At 40.3% G+C, this 24,646-nt stretch overlaps 1 protein-coding gene across 7 annotated transcripts in view; it reads right to left on the reverse strand.

Moving 5' to 3' along the window:
* Window positions 1-24,646, reverse strand: part of OSBPL3 (oxysterol binding protein like 3) — a 183,546-nt gene that overhangs the window by 34,623 nt on the left and 124,277 nt on the right. For 4 of the 7 annotated variants that reach the window (XM_033194111.1, XM_033194113.1, XM_033194110.1 and 1 more), the window contains 6 exons: window positions 24,211-24,341; window positions 20,807-20,914; window positions 12,273-12,407; window positions 10,674-10,767; window positions 4,459-4,709; window positions 397-534 (listed from right to left, as the gene is read on the reverse strand). In XM_033194111.1, the coding sequence (XP_033050002.1) occupies window positions 397-534; window positions 4,459-4,709; window positions 10,674-10,767; window positions 12,273-12,407; window positions 20,807-20,914; window positions 24,211-24,341 (857 nt within the window). The remainder of the gene's footprint in view (window positions 1-396; window positions 535-4,458; window positions 4,710-10,673; window positions 10,768-12,272; window positions 12,408-20,806; window positions 20,915-24,210; window positions 24,342-24,646) is intronic. The other 3 variants (XM_033194114.1, XM_033194112.1, XM_033194115.1) reach the window with 2 other exon arrangements.

Genomic DNA, 24,646 nt, shown 5'->3' on the forward strand with positions numbered 1-24,646 from the left:
AACACATTTATCTGGTGCTACCCATTCTGCTGGGGGCATTCATGCTCTGGAATAACGATGTCAGTGTGTTAGGGAGCAATGTTAAACCTCTACATTGAAGGTTGGGCCAACGTTCACCCTTTCAGAATTCCTTGTGCTAACGATTTTAAAGAGAAAGGACACCGGCAATGCATGTAGCCAAGCAAGTGTGCAGAATTACTGGTGGTACCTTTATGCCACTGGGTGGTGGCTTGGCTTCAGTGGAAGAGAAATCGATCCCTCCCTTTAGGTTGAAAAGTACTGTAATTATCTCGGCTGCTTTGAAGCCAGTGAAAGGTAGGAAATAAATATTTCAGAAGCACATTGAATGGGAGACATAAGCAACCCCTCCCAACAAGCAAAAAAGGGTGTATATACCTGTTCTGAAAAAAACTGGAAGCCCTTGTCCTCCCGAATACATTCATATGTTTCTCCAAGAACCGGATTAAATGGCTTGCTCCCAGCTCGGTAGTAGCTAGATGCATACGCTGATATGGCAAAGGCTGCCACATACACCTAAGGACAAGAGAAAAGAACGTTGTCACTTCTGAGTCACCAAGAGCTTTATTGTTCACAAAGAACTTAACAAAATAAAACCTCCAGGATTTTCTTTCAGAAAGCCAAAGATTTGTCTTTGGTTGTTTAAAAACAACCAAACCAACACAGGTTTAAAATTGTAGGTTTAAATAATGTTTATTTGGGCCCCCAAACGAATTAATCCAACGTTTTCAAGCTGTCCGTTTATCTTGATGCCGAAAAGTTGGGAGATGCTATCAAGACGATGACATTTCTAAACTGGACTACACTGTTTCTGGAAACTGTTAAGCTGAGGCCAGTACTTTTAAGCCTGACAGTATCTGAGGATCTTGATAAGGTGCTAAGGCTTTAGGGGTGGAGTGGGGAAAGAGTATTAAAAAAGGAGTGTTAAAACATCCCTCCAAAACTCAGGAATCAGCATCATAAATTTAACCATTCAAAATGTGATATCATAGAAACCAAAACATTCATTTTGACCAAAGAAAATCTGAGTCATTTCCTAAGCCTGGGAAACAAGCCACAGGATATAGTGACTTTAAAGTTCTGCTTTTTTGGGAGGAAAAGTGAAACATAAAAAAAAAAAAAAAAAAAAAAATTAAAATAAAGAGAGGAAGGAAGAAAAACTTTACGTGAACACAAAGTGAACAAACTCTCTGGGCGGCCCTCACTGTGAGGTCTTGGCATCTTCAGCGGCTCCCCGTCAGGGCACCAGGGAGGCACATTACCTTCTTTGTCTTTTTTTCCATGTGTGTGAAAACAGTTAAACCTAAGCAGTGATGGCAAATTTTCCTTTCTAATGTCGGGTAGTAACAATCTCAAGATTTCTTCTTCCCAGCACCATTCATGCAGTTTCTTATACTGAAGAAGAGCTGAGGGCCTTTCATAAATGCTCACTAGTCACATAACCTTCCTTTATAACCTTCTGCTAAATTTTTGGTGTTGCCTATAATAGGGGCCACCTCACCACCACATGCTATAGAATTCTCTAGAGCAGCTGGATGGCTTATAAAAATCAGCTATATTTGGCTGGGTGCAGTGGCTCATGCCTGTAATCCCAGCACTTTGGGAGACCAAGGCAGGCAGATCCACTTGAGTCCAGGAGCTCAAGACCAGCCTGCACAACATGGCGAAACCTCTTCTCTACAGAAAAAATACAACAGACGCAGCTGGGTGTGGTGGCACATGCTTGTGGTCCCAGCTACTTGGGAGGCAGAAGTGGGAGGATTGATTGAGCCCAGGAGGTCGAGGCTACAGTGAGCCGTGATTGCACCACTGCACTCACTCCAGCCTGGGTGACAGAGCAAGACCCTGTCTCAAAAAAAATAAAAATAAAAAAAATAAGGCCAGGAACGGTCGCTCACATCTATAATCCCAGCACTTTGGGAGGCCAAGGTGGGTGGATCACGAGGTCAGGAGTTCGAGATCAGCCTAACCAATACGGTGAAACCCATCACTACTAAAGATACAAAAATAAGCTGAATGTGGTGGCACGCACCTGTAATCCCAGCTACTCAGGAGGCTTAGGTAGGAGAATTACTTGAATCTGGGAGGTAGAGGCTGCAGTGAGCCGAGACTGTGCCACTGCACTCCAGCCTGGTGACAGAGAGAGACTCTGTCTCAAAAAAAAAAAAAAGAAGAAAAAATCAACTACACTCAAGTCAGTCCTACTTGTGACTGCCTGTGTTCTTGAAACCTGGGTGTGTGTTCCTCTCCCTGCTTCTCCACATTGGTAACCTGTGAAACAGTACAGCCATACCGTGTATGGAATGCTGAATCAACCCTTAGTCACCTTCACCATGTAAAATAGAACACAACCGATGAAAGAACCTAGTGCCATGCATGATGCTGTGGGGAAGAGAGACCGAAGGGGAGGCGGAAGGAAGCAGTCTCCCTACGGGTTGGCAGCATGAGGGAGAGTCCAGGCAGGGGCATAAGCAGACCTGCAGGTTAGTAAACAAAACCCATGCGATAAGACTCCTGCTTACTGGTTATGCTGGGGATGAGAAGCCTCTCCTCAAACCTCTGCTCAAGGGCAATTACACCAATCAATCATCTGAATATCCTAAGGGTCTCTAAATTGCCACAGGATGAAACATCTTTAAGAAACTTTCGCCCTCAAAGCCAATCATTTCCTTTAAAGAAAAGAGCTGTCCATAAATGCTGACTTTTAACACTTGCCTTAGAAGCTATTTCTAGAAGTTTTGCCTTCCTTTTATTCAGCAAAAATGATCTGGGGACAAGTAACCAAGAAGAGTTTAAAAAAGACAGCTTGTTTTTGTCTCCCACCCTGATTATCAGTAACAAGAAAGAAAGTCTTTTGGGCCAGGTACAGTGACTCATGCCTGTAATCCCCACGCTTTGGGCCCCAGGGCAGGAGGGTTGCTTGGGCCTAGGAGTTCGAGGTTGCAATGAGGTAGGACTGCACCACTGTAATCCAGCCTGGGCGACAAACACCCTGACTCCAAAAAAGAAAGTCTCTTTGATAGGGGAGGTCCTGGAGACTGGGCAGAATGACGATGGGATATCCCTCTCAGACAGCAGGTAAGATTTCCCCTCAATCTTCAAATCATAGAAGTAATCATGTTTTACTAAGCGCTAAAACTACAGAATGCTTAAAATGTAGAAAAGAATAGCATCCTCTATCAATGGGGGGTGTCGGCAGGGCTAGGTCTGTGAAGACGAGGGGCCACTCCAATTCCAATGTAGCCAACTGGCAAACGCCCAGGAGAGAGACTCTGCATTTGGGGGACACTGATGTCCCAGCATCCCATAGAGACAATGACCTTACCGCTCTAAGGGCACTAAATATGAAGAAGCAAAAAGAGGTATAGACGCCCACGTTCAAGAACAAAGTCAGGGGCCGGGCGCGGTGGCTCAAGCCTGTAATCCCAGCACTTTGGGAGGCCGAGACGGGCGGATCACGAGGTCAGGAGATCGAGACCATCCTGGCGAACACGGTGAAACCCCGTCTCTACTAAAAAAATACAAAAAATTAGCCGGGCGAGATGGCGGGCGCCTGTAGTCCCAGCTACTCGGGAGGCTGAGGCAGGAGAATGGCGTAAACCCGGGAGGCGGAGCTTGCAGTGAGCCGAGATCGCGCCACTGCACTCCAGCCTGGGTGACAGAGCGAGACTCCGTCTCAAAAAAAAAAAAAAAAAAAAAAAGAACAAAGTCAGTCACAGTCATAGAGGGCTGATCTGCCCAAGTCTTGCCCTTTGAGTACTCCATTCCCAGTCTCCCTACCCATGAGACGGGGGAAAGATGAGAAATACTTGGAAGCCCTTTTAAAAGCCAGCATGCTGTGACTGGAGCTGATGCCAGGTAGAGAAGAGAAGGTGGGCTTTTCTAAGAGTTTTTTTTTAAGTACTCTATAAAATAAGAGGGAGAGAGAAAAAAAGAGTATTTCTGATGTGAAAACCTCCTCTAGTGAACCTTATTTTCCAAAAACCTAGGAGCCGATGGGACAATTCCAGAAATAAACACAAACCTTCTCAGAGGAAACTTACCCTGGATGAGAAAAACAGCTCGAGAAATTAAATTCTGTCCACCCAGGGAAGTAAAAATAAACATGCAGACAGCCCTAAAGACATGTTTTCCAGCCGGGCACATTGGAACAATCAGCTAGAAGGCTTCTGGAGGAAGAGGAAGCATAAACCCACAGAACAGAACTACCCCAGGCACCGAGTGCCACAGAGAAGCACCCCAACCCTGCCTCCAAATCCTGACAAGGTGACTGGAAACAGCCAGGCGGAGGAAGCCAGACAGCTCTGAGTAATGAACCTGTCTACAGAACAATCAAAATGAAACCAGAGGGAACAGGGGCTGTCTCTGATGGGCCCCGTGAATGGCCTCGTGGCTCGGGGATTGAGGCTGGACAGTGACAAGGGAAGGCTGATTCCTCACCATTCTTTCCAGGGGGCTGGGAATCTGCGCCGCCTTGTCCAGGAGCTCGCTGTACTCCAGCTCCTCGCAGAGCCTCTGCAGTGTGTTCAGGGGCTCGTTCAGTTCCACCGGCATGGCCACCTTGGACAGGTCCTTCCCGATGTTGTTCCTCAGGATGTTCCACAGGCTGATGTTACTGCTGCTCGGGCAGGGTGCCGGCAGGCACGTTCTTCTCCGGGACTTCGCTTCCCCACCGCTTTCAAGGACAGGCCCTGAAAGGGAAAGAGGCCTGGTTGTCTCTATAAAGCTTTTCATTTTATTCTATTATTTTTAATCCACGAATAAAACCTTAGCTAGCAAGTACTCAATGTTACTATTAAACTCAGTTGTCCAGAGTATGACTGGAAGTCAGAAAATCGGCAAAAGAATTCTGAGCAATTAAATACCCAAACTGACACACACTAAAACCCATCGACTTTATTCACAGGGAAGACCTTGAATCGCTCCTCAAAATCCAGTTCCTCGTAGCTCACACACACTTAGAATAAAACTGGAAATTGGATTTCTATGCCTATAGCTGCTTACTGTTTATAAAAACTTGTAAAGTTTTTAAAAAATCACTTTAAATTCTGGTAAAACAATTGTGTTTATTACAGGAAAATAATACAGGAAATAATGGTCATTTCATTGCTCCACCATCCCAAAATAGCAGCCATTTATATATTGGAGTATCTTCATTTCATGTTTTCTCCATCTGTGTTGTTCATACTGTAAGCATATTTTATATTCTGCTTGTTCAGCTAACAGAGTATTTTTCCATATTATTTAAAATTTTTTGAAAACATCAGTTTTTGCTCAATATCACTAATCATTAGGGAAATGCAAATCAAAACTACAATGAGATATCATCTCATATCAGTCAGAATGGCAATTATTAAAAAGTCAAAAAATAACATGCTGGTGAGGTTGCAGAGAAAAGGGAACACTTATACGCTACTGGTGGGAATGTAAGTTAGCTCAGTCATTGTGGAAAGCAGTTTGGCGATTTCTCAAAGAACTTAAAACAGAACTGCCATTCAACTCAGCAATCCCATTACTGACTATATACCCAAAGGAACATATATTGTTCTACCATAAAGACACACGCACGTGTATGTTCATCACAGCACTATTCCCAACAGCAAAGACATGGAATCAGTTTCAATGTCCATCAACAGTAGACTAGGTAAAGAAAATGTGGTACATATACACCATGGAATACTGTGCAGCCATAAAAAAGAATGGGATCATATTCTTTGCAGCAACATAGATGGACCTGGAGGCCGTTATCCTAAGCAAACCAACACAGGAAGAGAAAACCAAATGCATGTTCTCACTTGTTAAGGGGTGTTAAACGTTGGTTCACATGAATAAAGAAGGAAACCATAGACACCAGGGCCTGTTGGAATGTGGAAGGTGGGTGGAGGGTGGATAGAGGGTGAGGATCAAAAACCTACCTATTTGGGTGCTATGCTTATGACCTTGGTGATGAAATAATCTGTAGAGTAAACCATCGTGATATGCAGTTTACCTGCATAACAAACCTGCACATGTACCCCGGAACCTAAGAGTTTTCTTTTAACATCATTTTTAATGACGGTAAAAATATTTTTTTGCCTGTATCTTTGATTATTTTCTTAGGATACAAAGAAGTGGGATTACTATGTCAAAAACTCTGAATGTTGTTAAGACTTTTGATTCACATAATCAGACTGCTTTTCAAAAAGGCTGCCCCCAACTTCCCCATTTATCGGCAGCAAATGTGAGCATCCATCTCCTGAGGACTCTTGAGGTTTGTCATTTTCATTTTTAATTTCTGTCAGATTGTCAGGTGGACGGTGTAACCTCCTTGTTTTAGCTTACATTTAAAAGATTTCCTGTGTGGTCTGGAGTGCTTTCATGAGCACTTTTGCTCTGCTGAATTGCCTACCTTCCTATTTATGTATTACGACCATACTCTTTTGTTTTTATATTTGTTTTACAATTTAATCCCCACTTGGCATTTACCTTTAAATTTGCTCCATGGAGTATTTTGATGAATGACACCCATTTTAGGTATGTCAATCTATCAATCTTTTCCTTCATTTCATGCACTGAAATTCCTATCCTCCACTGTACCTGTTTTCAAATGAAATCTCTTGCATTTTGTTTTTTATTTATATATAAATAAACATACTTTATTAATATATATTTTATTAAACATACATATTTAACATTTACTTATTATAAAGCCAATCACTGAATAAAGGGGCTGCTCTGATGAACAGAAACACATGAAAACAGGGCCACACTGTGCGTCTCATGTTAATCTAATCATTCAATTAACTTTTGAATTTGTTTTGCTTTTTTAAAATTAAATTACATTTTTTTTGAGACAGGGTTTGGTCTGTTGCCCAGGCTGGAGTACAGTGGCATAATCTCAACTCACTGCAACCTCTGCCTCACCAGCTCAAGCAATCTTCCTGCCTCAGCCTCCCAAGTAGCGGGGACCACAGACGCATGCCAACATGCCTGGCTAATTTTTTGTATTTTTGTAGAGATGAGATTTTACTATGTTGCCAAGGCTGACCTCAAACTCCTGAGCTCAAGTGATCCACCCACCTCAGCCTCCAAAGTCCTGGGATTATAGGTGTTCACCACTATGCCCAGCCTGTTTTAGTTGCTTAATACGGGTAAATACAACATAGGTAAGTAGCTGCAAATGGCAGTTTTAAAACTAATTAATTAATTATTGAGATAGGGTCCTTCTCAACAGGCTCACTCAGGCCGAAGTGCAGTGGTGCGATCATAGCTCACTGTAACCTTGACCTCCTGGGCCTAAACAATCGTGCCACCTCAGTCTCCTGAGTAGCTTAGGCTACAGACATGCTACATCACTCCTGGCTAGTTTTTGTATCTTTTTTTAGAGACAGGATCTTGCTATGTTGCGTAGGCTGGTCTCAAACTCCTGGCCTAAAGCAATCCTCCTGCCTCAGCCTCCCAAAGTGTTGGGATTATAGGTGTGAGCCACTGTGCCTTGCCTACAGTCATTTTTGAAAACAGTTTTTTTTGTATTCTCAAAAAATTTTCTTTGATTACACTAATCTAAATTTTGAAAGAGTGCTATTCCACCGCCATCATAACCACCAATACTACTAACAGCTAACACATATCTGGCATTTTATTCTGTGACAGGCAGTCTTCTAAGCATTTTACATGCATTATTCCCACTTATCCTTTGTAACTACCACTTGTGGTAAACAGTATTATTATCCCCATTTCACAGATGAAGAAAATAAGGCATAGAGGAAGTAAGTATCTGGTCCCAGAACACACAACCACTGAGTGGCAGAGCTGGGGCTAACCAAGGAAGTCTGGTCCCTTAATCCACATTCTTAACCACTTAACTTCCCCAAAGTACCCAGCATAGAGACAGATCCTAATGTGTGCCCAGCAACATTGTGGGGAAGAAATTTATAGGAAATAGTCTAAAAATCTCATGTTTACTATAAACTCAAACAACAATAGTGTATCAAGACCTTGGTCCTAACATAGGCAAAATGATGACATGAAATGTAAAGGTTATTTCTATATCCAATCTTTTCAGTAGAGTATTGATGCTTAGAAATATAATCTCCCCCAAACCCTGGGAATGTCTGTAAAGAACTGGGGGACATACACTTCTAGTATTCAAACACTGACAAAGAAGAAAGCTGGGTTTTGCCCAGTGCTTGTTCAAGAAAGGCAATGTAGGCCAGGCATGGTGGCTCATGCCTAAAATCCCAGCAATTTCAGAGGCTCAGGCGGGTGGATTACTTGAGGCCAGGAGTCCAAGACCAGCCTGGCCAACATGGTGAAACCCTATTTCTATTAAAATACAAAAAAATTAACTGGGCATGATGGTGTGTGCCTGTAATCCTAGCTACTTGGTACACTGAGGCACGAGAATTGCTTGAACCCGGGAGACAGAGGTTGCAGTAAACCGAGATCACACCACTGCACTCCAGCCTGGGGGACAGAGTGAGAATCTGTCTTCACACACACAAAAAAGGAATGTTAGTTAGCATTCTAGCAACATGGCTGTAGAGTACGATAGAACCAGTTCTAACCTCTAGGCTTTTCCTGGCTGGTATCAACACAGCATAGCTGTGGTCTTAGGTTCTGAACCATGCCCTCTATCTTTGACCTCTGAACACTCCATTAACTCTTGTACTCCCTATGGCTCCCTCTCTAAAAGGAATGGAGGACTTCCACATTCGTCAATCCTCCTCATCTACGGTGGGAGCACCACTTTAGTGTGTGTGCTGTTTGCCAAGGGAGTGATGTTTCTTCATTTCTCTTTCAACTTGCCTCCTTGTTTTTCTGGAAAAATAAGTAGCGCACAAACTTGCTCCAGTGTTTTTGGCCTTCTTCTTCCAACCCACTGTTCTTAGACTTTTCCACTAAGGGGTTCATCTCCCAAGAAACATTTCAAACAAAATACCAACCATGATGAGCATCTCACTTCTAGCAGGTGTGATACTGAAAGGATACTCTTCCAAAGCATGGTAAAACTACCTGCTTTCTTCCCCTATACTGTGGTCCCCCAAAAGGTGGCTCTTAAGCATTCAGATAACAATTCATCAGTTCACACATACACATTGAACTGAAGAACACTGAAATATCAAAAAGGTGCCTGGCATGGTCCCTCTCCTCCGTGTAGATATGAAAATAGGTGGTGCTTCGAGTATCCAATGCATAGTGCAGACAAACCTAGAGACTCCAAGGCAAACTGAGTACCAACACTGGTAAGTGTTTGATGCTACAAGGACCCATGCAGGGAACTGTCCAGGTAGGCAGATTCTTTTTAAGGGCACCTTCCTAAACAGGCCAATCTGCTTACTGAAGTCCTAAATCAGAGCTGTTTGGGGGGCTAGCCAGACACTCCAGATATTCCACAGTTCGAACTAGCATTATGAAATATCTTTCCTGCCCATCATTTCCCTTCTTGGGATCAAGCAGTAATCTTAGTAAAGGGTCATCTTAGGATACCCTGAGGGGTCCGTCCAACAGGTAGCCATTTGTTACTTTCAAATGTGTTGTTTTGAAGAATCTGAAGCTAAATGATGACTCGGATCATATCTTTTATTATATAAGTCCTATCTCATTCCTAAATTATAAAACCCCCCGATATCTAAGGGCAAAAAACCATATTCTAATATGTCCACAGAGACAACATTAGACTGCAAAAGGGATATCTGGGCCAGGCACAGTGGCTCACGCCTGTAATCCCAGCAGTCTGGGAGGCCGAGGCAGGTAGATCACTTGAGGTCGGGAGTTCGAGACCAGCCTGGGTAACATGGTAAAACTTCATCTCCACCAAAAAATACAAAAATTAGCTGGGTATGGTGGTGCGTGCCTGTATTCTCCAGTTACTCCGGAGGCTGAGGCAGGAGAATCGCTTTAACCCGGGAGGCAGAGGTTGCAGTGAGCCAAGATCGCGCCATTGTACTCTCCAGCCTGGGCGACAGAGGGAGACTCCGTCTCAAAAAAAAAAGTATCTGTTACGTTTTTTATATTCATATAATTGGCATACACTCACTTTATAAAAATAAAAATTTGTACAAGCAGATAAATTTATTTGAATTAATACATCTTTCACATGTGGGTGCTGTCTCCTCTCCTAGATTATAAAATCCTAGGGGGTGGGGTCCATGTCTTAGTTTTCTTACACAGTACTTGCTAGAGCTCTTTGCTTGTAGCAGGTCCTCTACACCGTTCAGCCTTGAACCACACAGATTTGAACTGCATCAGTCCACTTGTATACAGGTGTTCTTCTGCCTCTGCTACCCCTGAGACAGCAAGACGAACCCCTTCTCTTCTTCCTCCTCCTCAGCCTATTCAACATGAAGATGACCAGGATGATGACCTTTATGATGATCCCCTTAATGAATTGTCAATATCTTTTCTGTTCCTAATGACTTTCTAAATAACATTTTTTCCTCTAGCTTACTTTATTGTAAGAGTACAGTCTCAAATACACATAACACACAAAATATGTGTTAATTGAGTGTTAGTAGTTAAATCTTTGGGGAGTCAAAAGTTATACATGGATTTTCATCTGTGTGGGATATCAGCATATACCCTGAACCCCCATATTGTTCAAGAGTTAACTATACAACGTATTAGTATTCTATGAAAATCCAAACTTTTCAGAGATTAAATAATGTAAATCTTACCCAAGGTCTGTCTCTCATTATCTAAATCATTACTGAGATTATCTAAGGAAAGATTATCACTTATGTCACTGACGTATGAGTCATCATCAGAAATCTATGGGAAAGAAGAAATAACATTCATTAGAGTTAGAATAAACAAGAGCCAGATTTTCATAAAACCCTTACTCCAAATGATCAAACATGTTGAGTCCCACACTATAAATAGTCTTGGGTACTGTTTTCATAAAGGTCCATATACCAATCTGCCAAGGAGGTATTCACAACAAATACCTGTTCTTAAAATTCTTATACATTCTGAATTAGTTCTCACAAGAAAAACAGCAAGCAAGCTCAAGACTATTATTATAAAGATTCTTATTAATTCTGACTGCATTTTTAGAATTAGTGTTTGAGTAGAAGGAGTTACAATTTGTCTTTGAGCTATTTGTGTAAAAAGTATCTTCTATGGGAATTAATACCTAAACAAGATGACTATGTCTATATTTAAGGGGTAATATTACTAGTACACACTGACACAAAGCAATATTAACTATAATAACTGCTATTCAGGAAAGTATAATTGTTATGCATCAATGTAAAACAAATAATGTTATAAACTAATATTACAATAACCACATTATGAAAAAATGTAATTATTATATATTATAAATCAATGTAGGTTAAATTTCATGATTAAGAAACATACAGGATGCTAATTTCCTTCTCTGCAGTAGACATATTACATTACTAAATAGGTAGAAGTCAAAATTATTAACCTGTACTTGAAAAGAAATATAGCACTTTGAGAGGCTGAGGCGGGTGGATCACTTAAGGCTAGGAGTTCGAGGCCAGCGTGGACAATATGAGGAAGCCCGTCTCTACTAAAAATACAAAAATTGGCTGGGCATGGGGCGCACGCCTGTATCCCCAGCTACTTGGGCGGCTGAAGTGCGAGAATTGCTTGAACCTGGGAGGCAGAGGTTGCAGTGAGCAGAGATCACACCACTGCACTCCAGCCTGGCTAACAGAGTGAGACTGTGTCTCAAAAAAAAAAAAAAAAAAAAAAAAGAGGCCAGGCACAGTGGCTCACACCTGTAATCTCAGCACTTTGGGAGGCTGAGGCAGGCAGATCACCTGAGGTTAGGAGTATGAGTTTGAGACCAGCCTGGCCAACATGGTCCAACCCCAGTCTCCACTAAAAATGCAAAAATTAGCCAGACGCGGTGATGCATGCCTGTAGTCCCAGCTATCTGGCAGGCTGAGGCTGGAGAATCACTTGAACCCGGGAGGCGGAGGTTGCAGTGAGCTGAGATTGTGTCACTGCACTTCAGCCTGGGCAACAGAGCAAGGCTCCGTTTAAAAAAAAAAAAAAAAAGCATAACAAATTTAACACATCAAGTCACAGAAATGAGAAAATATCCAATGCTCTCTACTTTTACTTTTTCTTCTCACATATGGTATCATTTTTGGGTATGAGTTATGATAGAACTCTCAGAATACAATGACTAAAAAGGGCCACTGAGTTTAGTGCTTCTGATTATGGACTATTTACTGAACAGATTAACCAGCAAAGCAACAAGAGAGATTTTTGAGGCACCTAACTGTAAACATTGCTCAAACCTCATTTTCTGAAGAGCTTGGAGATAACAGAACTTCCTGAGCATCAAAAAACTCGGAAAGGGAGTCAGTGATGGAGAGTCTACTTTCATTAGAAAGCTGATGAACTAGAGCTCGGTTTTCATCTCGGGAGTTTTCCTATTTGAAGAACAAAACCAAAAATGTATACATTTAGAAACACTGTCAAGAGAAAGAAAATAAGTGATTTAGTTGCACAATACACAAGGTCACGGGCCCATGCAAATAAGCAACTCAAAGCAGAGGTCAGCTCCAACGCTGAGAAGTGAGACTCATGCAAAACACAAAGTTCTCCCCCAATATGGCCAGCTCACTTATAGGCACTATCACTTCTCACACACATGCAACAAATCACAAGGCAAAAACAACTGTCCAGGTCACTCTTTGTTCCATTTAAAAAGGGAAAAATTCCAATGCTCTCTGAATCATATCCTCTTATTCGCTACCACTGCTGGATGTTTCTTTTTATACTAAAATCTCCTCTGCATTGCACTGAATGCATGTCCTTGCATGGCTGGTTCAGAGCAACATTGATTTCTTCTGCCCCTATGCTCTCTGAAGGAATATGCTGCTTTTGCTTTTGAGGTGTCCCTTGACAAATACACAGTGTGTTTTGGTACAGAAGCACCCTGGTGGCAGATAATTTATTATTCATGGATGAATGACATAAGTTCTCTTTGTCTGTCTCTTTCCACCCACAATGACTCTGCACGGAAAGGAAGTCCCCAGTCCTCTTTATAAGCCTCTGTACAAATAACACAACAGAGTATCATTGTTTTCTCTTCTCACATGACCCTCTATTCTCCACTCCGCTGGGTCTGGACTTTCCCTCTGGGGAGGACTAAAGTCCTGAGCTGGCCATGGCAGGATATAACAATGAACCAGACAAGGTTTGTGGACTGAATGAGTGGTGAGAGACTGCATCCAACACATATCAGACCAGGCCTGTGGAATAGACAAAGTGCTGGCAAAGTGGAGAGATTGATTCTGATTAGGGAGATTTTGTTTGGGGAGGGCTTCACGGAGGTGGCACTTGAGGAAAAAGAACAGATTCAGGACAGGATGATTTGATTTCTTTCAATCAGAGTAGACAGGTAGTAGTAAAACCACTCACATTTTTTATTGGGATAGCAAAGAAGTTGCTTCCATATCATCCAGAATAATTTGGGGAAAAGGCAGATTATATCTTGCCCAGAAATTGTCTGAATTCAGGACACACCCCTCAGTCTCATAGGGAGGGGATGCTACAACAGGAGGGCCATAGCAGATTTTTGTAATAAAAGGCAAGTGGTCCCTTTGCAAACTGGTTGCTTCCGTTTGTAAATATGTATCTACAAACTCTTGAAATATATATCCCTTTCCTAAATAAGGCATCTGCCCAAAGTATTAATGATCCAACCCATTTTAATACCCATGTAGCCTTCTGAAAACCTAGCCTCTTCTCTACCCTAACAAAGAGATCACTTTAGAATCTGTATCACAGATGTTAACTTCAAGGAAAAGGTCTCTCTCCTCAAAAGAGCCAGGCATAAAGCTACCGAGTTTGAAAACATCATAACGAACAGCTTCTGTCACTCACTCAAACAACAGAATTGTCCTGTGTCTTCTGTGTGCTCCTGTCACAAAAGATGCTCATGATTTATTTACTTGTTCTACTCATTAATTTATTACTAGTCACTCCTGCTCTCTCTGTATCTTCCTCCTCCTAGACTGATGGGTCCGAAGGATTTCCTGGCTGACCAACACTGAAAATAGTACTCCTAGCCCCTAGCCCTTTCTGGTGTCTTCTTATATGTACTAAAAACTCATCAGCACTGCTGCAGCTCCAAGTCTCCAGCATGGTGTCTTAAACAACTCAGGATCTCATTTGTTAAAATATTAACCCAGGCAGTTCAATTCAATAATTTCCTTTCACATATATAATGCATGACTGGTTGCTTATCTATTGCTTACATTATAAAAAGTAAAATCAAGGATGTCCAACCCACAGCCCAGGGGCCACATACGGCCCAGGACGGCTTTGAATGTGGCCCAACAGAAATTTGTAAACTTTGTTAAAACATTACGAGATTTTTTTGTGATTTTTTTTTTCCTGGCTCATCAGCTATCGTTAGTGTTAGTGTATCTTATGTGTGGCCCACGACAATTCTTCTTCTTCCAATGTGGCCTAGAGAAGCCAAAAGATTGAACACCCCTAAGTTAAATAAACAGAGAGAAGGGAGGGAAAGGAACATTCACAGTTCACACTGTAACAACCACTACAAGCATTTTGACACATTTTTCTTGTGAAATAATCATGCTATTTTCATATCTCTATATATGTAATTTTATAAAGTTCGCCCAAACAATATTGCAAGATAGTTTTTTTCAAAATTAAAATGCATTCTGAAAACAAAAATATGTATTCAAAACAGAAAATTAAAAATGCAAATAAGTATCACTTCAAGTACCATTGTATGAATGTGAGAGTGGATGTGGCCCCTATTAACTTGCTGGTATTTTCATATTAAAATATTTGTGGACAAATTTTATTTTGAAAAACTGGGATAGACAGTCTATCTGAAAGGGCATTCCAAATGCCCTTTCATTTGGAATCCAAAGTAATCTGAGAACTGATAACTTGATAATATTAAATCTTCACATTCAGGAATATAAAACAGGAGAAATTTGTAGGTTGTGGAGTAATTTGATTTTTAAAAAGGCGGGCATTTTAGAATTTAATGTCCGCTTCATTCACTAACCATTATATTGTGAACATTTTCCCAGACCATTCAAAATTCTTTGAGACAATGAACTTTAATTGATAATATTTTATTATATATTTGTGTCACAGAGTAATAAAATTAGGGATGTTTACAGATTTGCGAAAATGGTTTAGCATGTTTGTAATATATCTTTGCTTGTATCGTGTTATTTCTTAGAATCAACTTTTGGAAGTAGAATTATTAATAACCTTTAAGGCAAAATATATATTACCTAATCACATCAACAAGTAAGGAAACCTCTGTTTTTTCTATATTAAGGGCACTGCATACCATAATTTAGAAAACTTTTGAGCTAATCTGTTTTAATTTTCATTAAGCTGAATAATTACTCCTTTTTAAAAAACAAGCTTGTAGAGATGTTAATGTAGGGAGAGGCTGGATGAAGGGTTCATGGGACCTCCCTCTGCATTTCTTCGTACTTCCCTGTGAATTTACAAATATTGCAAAATAAGTAAAAAAAAAAGAAAAAGAAAAAGGAAAAAAAAGAAAACCCATACCTATCTCCCTTTCTCTCTCCCTCCCTCCCACTCTGTGTGTGAGTGTATATGTGTGTGTGTGTGTGTGTGTGTGTGTGTGTGTGAGAGAGAGAGAGAGAGAGAGAGAGAGAATTATGGTCTTTTTCCATTTACTTATTAAAGTTTTAAGTTACTTGATATTATTTGTTCATTGCTTACATATGAAAAACACTATCAGTGATTTAGCATTATCTCAGTCTGTCAATTTCACTGAAAATATTTTTCCCAGTCTATTATTTGTCTTATTTTTTGACACACATTACTTTTTCCTAAAAGAGAGTCAGATCTAATCAACATTTTTTGAAATTTTTTTCTATTGTACCCCAATTTAGAAAATCTTCCCTATTCTAGCAGTTTGATATTTACATTAATATTTTTCAGTTTGAATTTTTATATTTAACTTGAATTTGCTTTTGATTCATTTTAGCATGCAATGAAGATTTAAACTTCTTTTTAAATTGCTTTGAGCAGGGCATGGTGGGTGGTGAATGCCTATAATCTCAGCTACTTGGGAGGCCAAGGCAGGAGGATTGCTTGAGTCCAAGAGTTCAAGGTCAGGCTGGGCAACTCCAAAATAATGGTAATTAATAATAATAATGTAATAAACTTCTTTGAGCTGTGCCAACCTAATTTATTGAATAATCCACCTCTTTGCCATTGGTTTTTGATGCCTTTTTGAACCATAATCTGTATTTCTTTTATATACAAAATAACGTTTATGCCTAAGAGAGTTACTCCATCCCATTCTTACCCATCATCATCTTATTTTAACTGCTGGAGCTTCAATGAGTATTTTATTTTCTAGCTTGGCATACTGTTCTTCATTATATAGCAGTGTATACCACTGAGAAAAGAATTGCTTTGGCCTCATTAGATGTGAATTTAAATCCCAGCTCTGTCTGTTACAAGCTGTGTGTCTGGAGGAAGTTATTTAACCTCTCTGAGCTTTAGTTCTGTTGTTTCTCAAATGAAACCACCACCATCCAACTCATAGAGTCATGGTTAGGATTCTGTGAGGTAATGCATTCAAGGGCACACTGATATAGCAAACAGACAATTAAAAGAATTAAGTTCCCTTCTCTTCCAGACTTTTCTTTAAAAGTTTTGGCCTTTTTTAGTCTCTTAAATGGACATTGGATACAGTATAGTGTTACCTCCCAAAGTCACTTGCCCTTTCATTTGGAATCTAAAATAATCTGAGAACTGATAACTTGATAATATTAAATCTTCACATTCAGGAATATAAAACAGGAGAAATTTGTAGGTTGTGGAGTAATTTGATTTTTAAAAAGGCGGGCATTTTAGAATTTAATGTCCGCTTCATTCACTAACCATTATATTGTGAACATTTTCCCAGACCATTCAAAATTCTTTGAGACAATGAACTTTAATTGATAAATATTTTATTATATATTTGTGTCACAGAGTAATAAAATTAGGGATGTTTACAGATTTGCGAAAATGGTTTAGCATGTTTGTAAATATATCTTTGCTTGTATCGTGTTATTTCTTAGAATCAACTTTTGGAAGTAGAATTATTAATAACCTTTAAGGCAAAATATATATTACCTAATCACATCAACAAGTAAGGAAACCTCTGTTTTTTCTATATTAAGGGCACTGCATACCATAATTTAGAAAACTTTTGAGCTAATCTGTTTTAATTTTCATTAAGCTGAATAATTACTCCTTTTTAAAAAACAAGCTTGTAGAGATGTTAATGTAGGGAGAGGCTGGATGAAGGGTTCATGGGACCTCCCTCTGCATTTCTTCGTACTTCCCTGTGAATTTACAAATATTGCAAAATAAGTAAAGAAAAAAGAAAAAGAAAAAGGAAAAAAAAGAAAACCCATACCTATCTCCCTTTCTCTCTCCCTCCCTCCCACTCTGTGTGTGAGTGTATATGTGTGTGTGTGTGTGTGTGTGCGTGTGTGTGTGTGTGTGTGAGAGAGAGAGAGAGAGAGAGAGAGAGAGAGAGAGAGAGAGAGAATTATGGTCTTTTTCCATTTACTTATTAAAGTTTTAAGTTACTTGATATTATTTGTTCATTGCTTACATATGAAAAACACTATCAGTGATTTAGCATTATCTCAGTCTGTCAATTTCACTGAAAATATTTTTCCCAGTCTATTATTTGTCTTATTTTTTGACACACATTACTTTTTCCTAAAAGAGAGTCAGATCTAATCAACATTTTTTGAAATTTTTTTCTATTGTACCCCAATTTAGAAAATCTTCCCTATTCTAGCAGTTTGATATTTACATTAATATTTTTCAGTTTGAATTTTTATATTTAACTTGAATTTGCTTTTGATTCATTTTAGCATGCAATGAAGATTTAAACTTCTTTTTAAATTGCTTTGAGCAGGGCATGGTGGGTGGTGAATGCCTATAATCTCAGCTACTTGGGAGGCCAAGGCAGGAGGATTGCTTGAGTCCAAGAGTTCAAGGTCAGGCTGGGCAACTCCAAAATAATGGTAATTAATAATAATAATGTAATAAACTTCTTTGAGCTGTGCCAACCTAATTTATTGAATAATCCACCTCTTTGCCATTGGTTTTTGATGCCTTTTTGAACCATAATCTGTATTTCTTTTATATACAAAATAACGTTTATGCCTAAGAGAGTTACTCCATCCCATTCTTACCCATCATCATCTTATTTTAACTGCTGGAGCTTCAATGAGTATTTTATTTTCTAGCTTGGCATACTGTTCTTCATTATATAGCAGTGTATACCACTGAGAAAAGAATTGCTTTGGCCTCATTAGATGTGAATTTAAATCCCAGCTCTGTCTGTTACAAGCTGTGTGTCTGGAGGAAGTTATTTAACCTCTCTGAGCTTTAGTTCTGTTGTTTCTCAAATGAAACCACCACCATCCAACTCATAGAGTCATGGTTAGGATTCTGTGAGGTAATGCATTCAAGGGCACACTGATATAGCAAACAGACAATTAAAAGAATTAAGTTCCCTTCTCTTCCAGACTTTTCTTTAAAAGTTTTGGCCTTTTTTAGTCTCTTAAATGGACATTGGATACAGTATAGTGTTACCTCCCAAAGTCACTTGCCCTTTCATTTGGAATCTAAAATAATCTGAGAACTGATAACTTGATAATATTAAATCTTCACATTCAGGAATATAAAACAGGAGAAATTTGTAGGTTGTGGAGTAATTTGATTTTTAAAAACGTGGGCATTTTAGAATTCAATTAGCCAGGCCCAACACCAAAGATGGGTAATATATGAGGCTAAAGAAAAGGTAACAAAGTGAGCAAAGAAAGTGAGAGTTCCAAAAAGAGAGCACCTTGGGCTGACCCCATTGTTGGAGACTGTTATTCCCCAGTAGAGTATCAGAGGTAACAGAGTTACTGAAAAAAAGTTAACTGGAGTCAAGTTTTCAGTCTGGGAGGCCATTTTCACTTACTTTCCTACTTACGTCCTGAAGGCAACAATAACTTTACCTTTGCTGGGAAAGTTAGCCTGAGTCACTCTATGATAAAAGGGATAAAAATAAGGGAAACAGAAAATTTCTGAAAGAGGAAATAGATACAGATGACAACTGCATGTAGACTCAAGAAGGCTGTTTTGGAAGGTGTATGTTTGAAGAATGTTATTGTTACCTCTCAAGGACAGTGTACAGCATTTCGGCTTTCAGGTATGTTACTTTTAAGATCAGTTTTAAAATATGCGTTTTAAACATATAGTTTAAAAACATGTATTTTAAAAGGCTTGTGATTTTGGTTTCCTTTCCAAAACACAAATAGTTCCAAGTAGACATGCCAAGCATAAATTCACAAAAGAATAAATGAAGGTTATGTATTTAATTACCTGTTAAATAAGTAAATTGTGATAATACTATTAAAAAGGTAAATAACTGTCTGAAAACATGCACAAACTCCAGAGAATACCATAGTAAGTGGCAGCTGGTCAGTAATGGCTGATCCTGGCCATGACTGGGTCCTGCTTTTAGAAAATGTGCAGATTCAAAAGAGGGCCTGCCCAGGCCCAAAGTCAAGGTGCCATAAGTAATGTTTAGGTGCTCAATGCTGCCGGTGACGGTTTAGGTCTGGTCTAAAATATCTGAAAAGTGACCTCTTGGGGGTAGTGTTTCTATAAAGGAACGTCATACTTAACCACTAGCATGTGCCTCAGAAGTAGTAGAGACCCATGAGCTTCTGTCAGACAGAGGGTGAGGCTCATGAGAGCGGATGGGCCTGTTCACACATGGCACCATATGGTCTCCAAATGGGTTGGGTGCCCGGGGCCCTATAGTCCATGTACTGACTGACTTCAGCCTCAACTCGCCTCACCACCCAGCACAATGGCTTCCCAAGGAGTGAAGGTGTGTGAGGGGTTTGTTTTTTTTTTTTTTGAGGACAGGAAAAGAAGGATGAAGGATTACGATTAAACATTATAAACTTCTTTTAAAAACTTATATAAACACACACCTCTTGTCTATTAACTGCCTTATATTTTTTATTTTAAGTGTACTCAGTCTAATTCATTTCTTAATAAAAATTTAGCATATCTGAAGCAGGCATATAATATAAAAAATAGCTTAAAAACAGTTCTTATTTTCATTACTCTTTCCTACTTATTTTTTGAGTAACCTACTTGTACTTTTCTGAAATTTCTCATTTTAAACATGCAAAGACTATTTTGGATAAACATCCCTAGTCTTGAGGAAAGAACTTTTTAACATACTTTTAACTGACCAAGAGACACTTTAATTGTAATGAAGTATTATTTTTCCCTCAGAGTGTACAGCCACATTCTATAAAAGAAAAATAAAATCACAGAAAAGGGAGAAGGGAACAGCCACAGAGAAAGGGCTAGAGGGGGAGGAGGCTGGCAGGGAACCAAGATACTGCAGGTCAGAGTCATGTAGGTTTCTTCAGTAGTAACAAGAGAAAATGTTTCTCTCTCTATACTTCCCACTCCAGTATCACTTACTGAAAGGGGTGACATTTAGGAGCGAAACAGGGTGAAGAAATACAAAAGAAAGAAGAGTTCAGGGGTAGGGAGCAGTTTAAAAATACAATTAGCAGCATACGCTCAAGAAAGCGTTTGAGCCCGAGACCCCAGTCCATGAGCCAGCTGCGGCCAGCACCCAGAAGAGGAGGGCAGAGAGGTGAACAGCACCCACGAGGGGAAGCAGGGAGGCCGTGCAACTGGACAGATGGTATCACAGGAGCGGGTGGCAGCTGAGGAGACATTACCAGATGAGAAACCTACCCACCTCTGCCAGATTGTCACCCGACTTGGCAACAGCGGGGGAGTCGAGGAGCAGAGACTCGGCATGGATTCTGCGTAAGCGTTCTTTAAGATCTGTGTTTTGTGCTAGGGCCTGGAACATGTTAAAATAGTGGGGCTCTGTTAATAAATGGGGATGTTTCAGAAAAGCACAGCAGTGGGCCCTGCAGGAACAATCTCTAAGAGCTTGACGAAATTCTCAGTGACGTGGTCTGAGAGCACACTTTCTGGACTTTTTCCTTGAATGCTCTCCAAGAGGATACTGGTTCTGAGAAGCCTGGCAGATGACAAACTGGAGGTTCTGGAAATGATGCTCCTTCTCTTTTCTCATTCCAGACATGGAAGGAGGGTTGGTAAGCGTGACAGAGAGGGAAGTCACAGACACTGTCAGCTTCTGTTAAGACCGGTGGTCTGGAGTCTCTTTGGTCAAATCCCTTCCTAAGGAATCCAGGCTTCTATCAGCTTTGAAGAATATGCTGTCCCCACCCCTTATGACTGGACGTATTTCAATGCTACTTAATTATCATACCTACTGAATCAGATATTAGAAAGTGTGCTGGAGGCCGGGCATGGTGGCTCACACTTGTAATCCCAGCACCTTGGGAGGTGGAGGCAGGCAGATTACTTGAGGTCGGGAGTTCGCGAACAGCCTGGCCAACATGGTGAAACCCCATCTCTACCAAAACATACAAAAATTAGCTGGGTGTGGTGGCACATGCCTGCAGTCCCAGCTACCGGGGAGGCTGAGGTGGGAGAATTGCTTGAACCTGGGAGGCTGACAGACGTTACAGTGAGCTGAGATCGCGGCCTGGGTGACAGAGTGAGACCCTGTCTCAAAAAAAAGAAAAGAAAAAAAGAAAGAAAGTGTGCTGTGTGCTGGGAAGTAGGGCTTTGTGAAAGATTTTTATTCTTTTCCAATATGAGTATTGATTGTTCTATTCATTCTTCAGGACTAAGGCAATTTATTTCAAAAAAGAAATAAGTAAACCTCACTTACCTGCATAAGGGCTTAAGGACCATGGCTCTGGGAATGGGTAAACGTGAGATGAAAAGCACATCTGAGACTACCCCAGGCCTCCTTTGTATTTCCCTGGGCAGGGCCCATTCCTTATCTCAACCTGTCAACTAGGAGGAAAGTGACTGAAAGGTAAAGGAAGCTGTTTCTTTCACGCTGATACTCCTGTGCACTTCATGACCAACTGTTCTCCAATGGTCTGTCTGTGGAAGGGGTTAAGTTCTCCTGACTGTCTTTCCAGACACTCACAGGATCAGCTCCATGGGCGCTTGCACGCAGATTCAGCCTGTGTCTGTGTTCCTGACTGTTTTCTAAGAAGCTCTGAGCCTTTTCCATCCACCAGGGCCTGCAGGACTGACCTGCTGAAAGCACAGAAGGATGTGGCACTGCCTAATCCTCTACCTGGATCTCCAGCAGGGATGCTGGCTTTATTTTTCAGTCCCCGCAGAACATATGGGTTATTTGAAAATCCTTGAGGACCACTTAAGAAGCACTGTACAAGAGCTAAGCTCACACAACCACATGTAACAATCTCTCTGGAGCACTCACTTTATTCTGGCCAATATGTCAGTGGTACGGAGGCTAGAATCTTAGTACAGCCTGAAAATTGTGCTATTTTATTAGTTTTTCTTTCCTTTGTAAGCCACAGGCAGAAGAAGAAAATATAGCAACACTGTACATACAGCACCGACATACCCATTCTGATAGCTCTTATATGGTTCTAAAAGTTGTATTTTCAAAAAGCAAGTCTTAAACCCAATTGTGAATCCAAGCCAAAAAGGAAAGAAAGGATCATTCAGTTTTATCCGAAGTTTCCAAAATCATGAATATGGGTGAGAATGAATTCCTTAGTGAAGGTGAGAACAGCCTTGGCCTAGGATACCACAGCCAAATAGGTCTCAGTGGCCAGACAGGCAGATTGACAAGATGAGGCCAGGCTTCTGTGGGAGGAAGCAGGGAGAGGAAGATTACGGGTGAGGGGCCTTGGAAGCCCATCAGAGGTACCTTTTGTGAATACACTAAAAGCTAGCTTAATGGGAACAATAAGAAACTCAGGGAAAAAAACCAAAAACACTTTGCTTCTGCTTCTCTCAAACCAAAATGGCACCCAGTGTATGGCTGTCTGCTACAACAAAAAGGGGGTGATTCTATCTGTCACCTTAAGACAACATTAAGACTCTTTTTATATATGGAGCAAGCCAATGTTATTTTTAATTTCTTTTGAAGATAGCATACTTGGTCCATGAGTGAATATTCCTTACATATTCTACAACAACTATACGTGCTACTGGCAAAGGATTTATCACTAACATTATATCAAGAGCATCACTTTTCTTAGCAATACGATGAATAGAAAATAGGAATCAACATTTTCTAGTTCTCTCAATGCCTGTGTTGGCTTCTGGTTACAAGATCCTAAAATTCATCTCCCCTACGTGACCTGAAATAGAAAATTCAGTATTGCTTCAAATGGTGATTTCATATGTGCACACATTCTTTCTTTTTCTAAAGTAGGAATTCCAAAGTACAGGAAAAGAGTAAAACCAAATCAGCATGATATTTCAAAAGTTCTCTAGCCTCCTAATAGATGTAGGGAAAAAAAAAAAAAAACCAGATAACTTTATTCAAATCGAGGTAGGACATGGCACTTTAACGGAGCCTAACTATTCTGAGGAATTAATTGAAACTGATGAAAAAAGGAGAGAGAATGAGAGACAGAATGGCTGAGAATCATTTGGGACCCTGTCAGTGATTTTCCTGTTACTATGAAGGTATAGTGATTGCCTGACAGGCACTTTCATGTGACTCATCTCTTTGTAGCCACAGTAGGTGGGGCCGGGGGGGGAAGCTAAATGATGTCTTGTACTATCCAATCAAACAAAATAGCTCTCATGTCTTTCAAAGAGTAGTAAACAGGATCAGTGCTTTGCAATAGAGAAGGTAAGAGCATGAACTGGAAATTTCACTCTGCCACCCGTCATCTGGAAAGTAAGGCTAAACTTGTGGCTTCTCACGCCAATAAAATTTCCTCCAAACTGTCAGATTTTGTATGCATTAACAGAAAAATGTTTGTAAGACATGCACACATACACACAAAAACGTACAATAAAAATGTTAGAGAAACAAAAAAATTTAGATCAGTCAGAGGAAACCAAACTTAAAGAAGGTATCGCTTAATAAAATACTAGCTATTAAGATTTGGATAGGTTAAGTTTTGATGTTTCAAATAAACAGATCTGATGAAAGGTTAGAATATAATTCGGATAATTTGGTTTTCTCCTGAATTTTCAACACAACCATGGAAATAGAAATTACAAAACATTCATGAGCCTGGACACATCTCAGGCATTCCTGGATGCAGACATGTAACTTACAGATGACAGGGCATTCTTCAGACCAATGACCTGAGCAGATGGGGAGGAGGAGGCATCCTGCTCCATCAGCTGCTTCAGTTTCTCTCTCTCCGTTGACATGATATTAAAAGCTGACCTTAAAGTGAAGTAAACTATAGAGATATAATCATTATAAAAAGGAATAAGGAGGCATAATTAAAACAAAATACAGAAAAAAAACTATCTCTTATAAAAGAAATAAGCAAAGTAACAGCCCTGAATATTTTGAGTGTAGCAAATGCACACTCTACCCTGACTTTTAAAAAACACATTTGCCATGTAAAACACTCTAATGTAAACTAAGGCCTCTGGATGATGATGTGTCCACGTAGGTTCATCGACTGTAAAAGATGCAGTACTCTGGTGTGGGATGCTGATGGCAGGGGCACTGTGCCTACATGGGAGCAGGGGGCTTATA

This window comes from Trachypithecus francoisi, unplaced genomic scaffold (genome assembly GCF_009764315.1).
Source record: "Trachypithecus francoisi isolate TF-2019V2 unplaced genomic scaffold, Tfra_2.0 Lachesis_group4, whole genome shotgun sequence".
Classification (NCBI taxonomy): Eukaryota; Metazoa; Chordata; class Mammalia; order Primates; family Cercopithecidae; genus Trachypithecus; species Trachypithecus francoisi.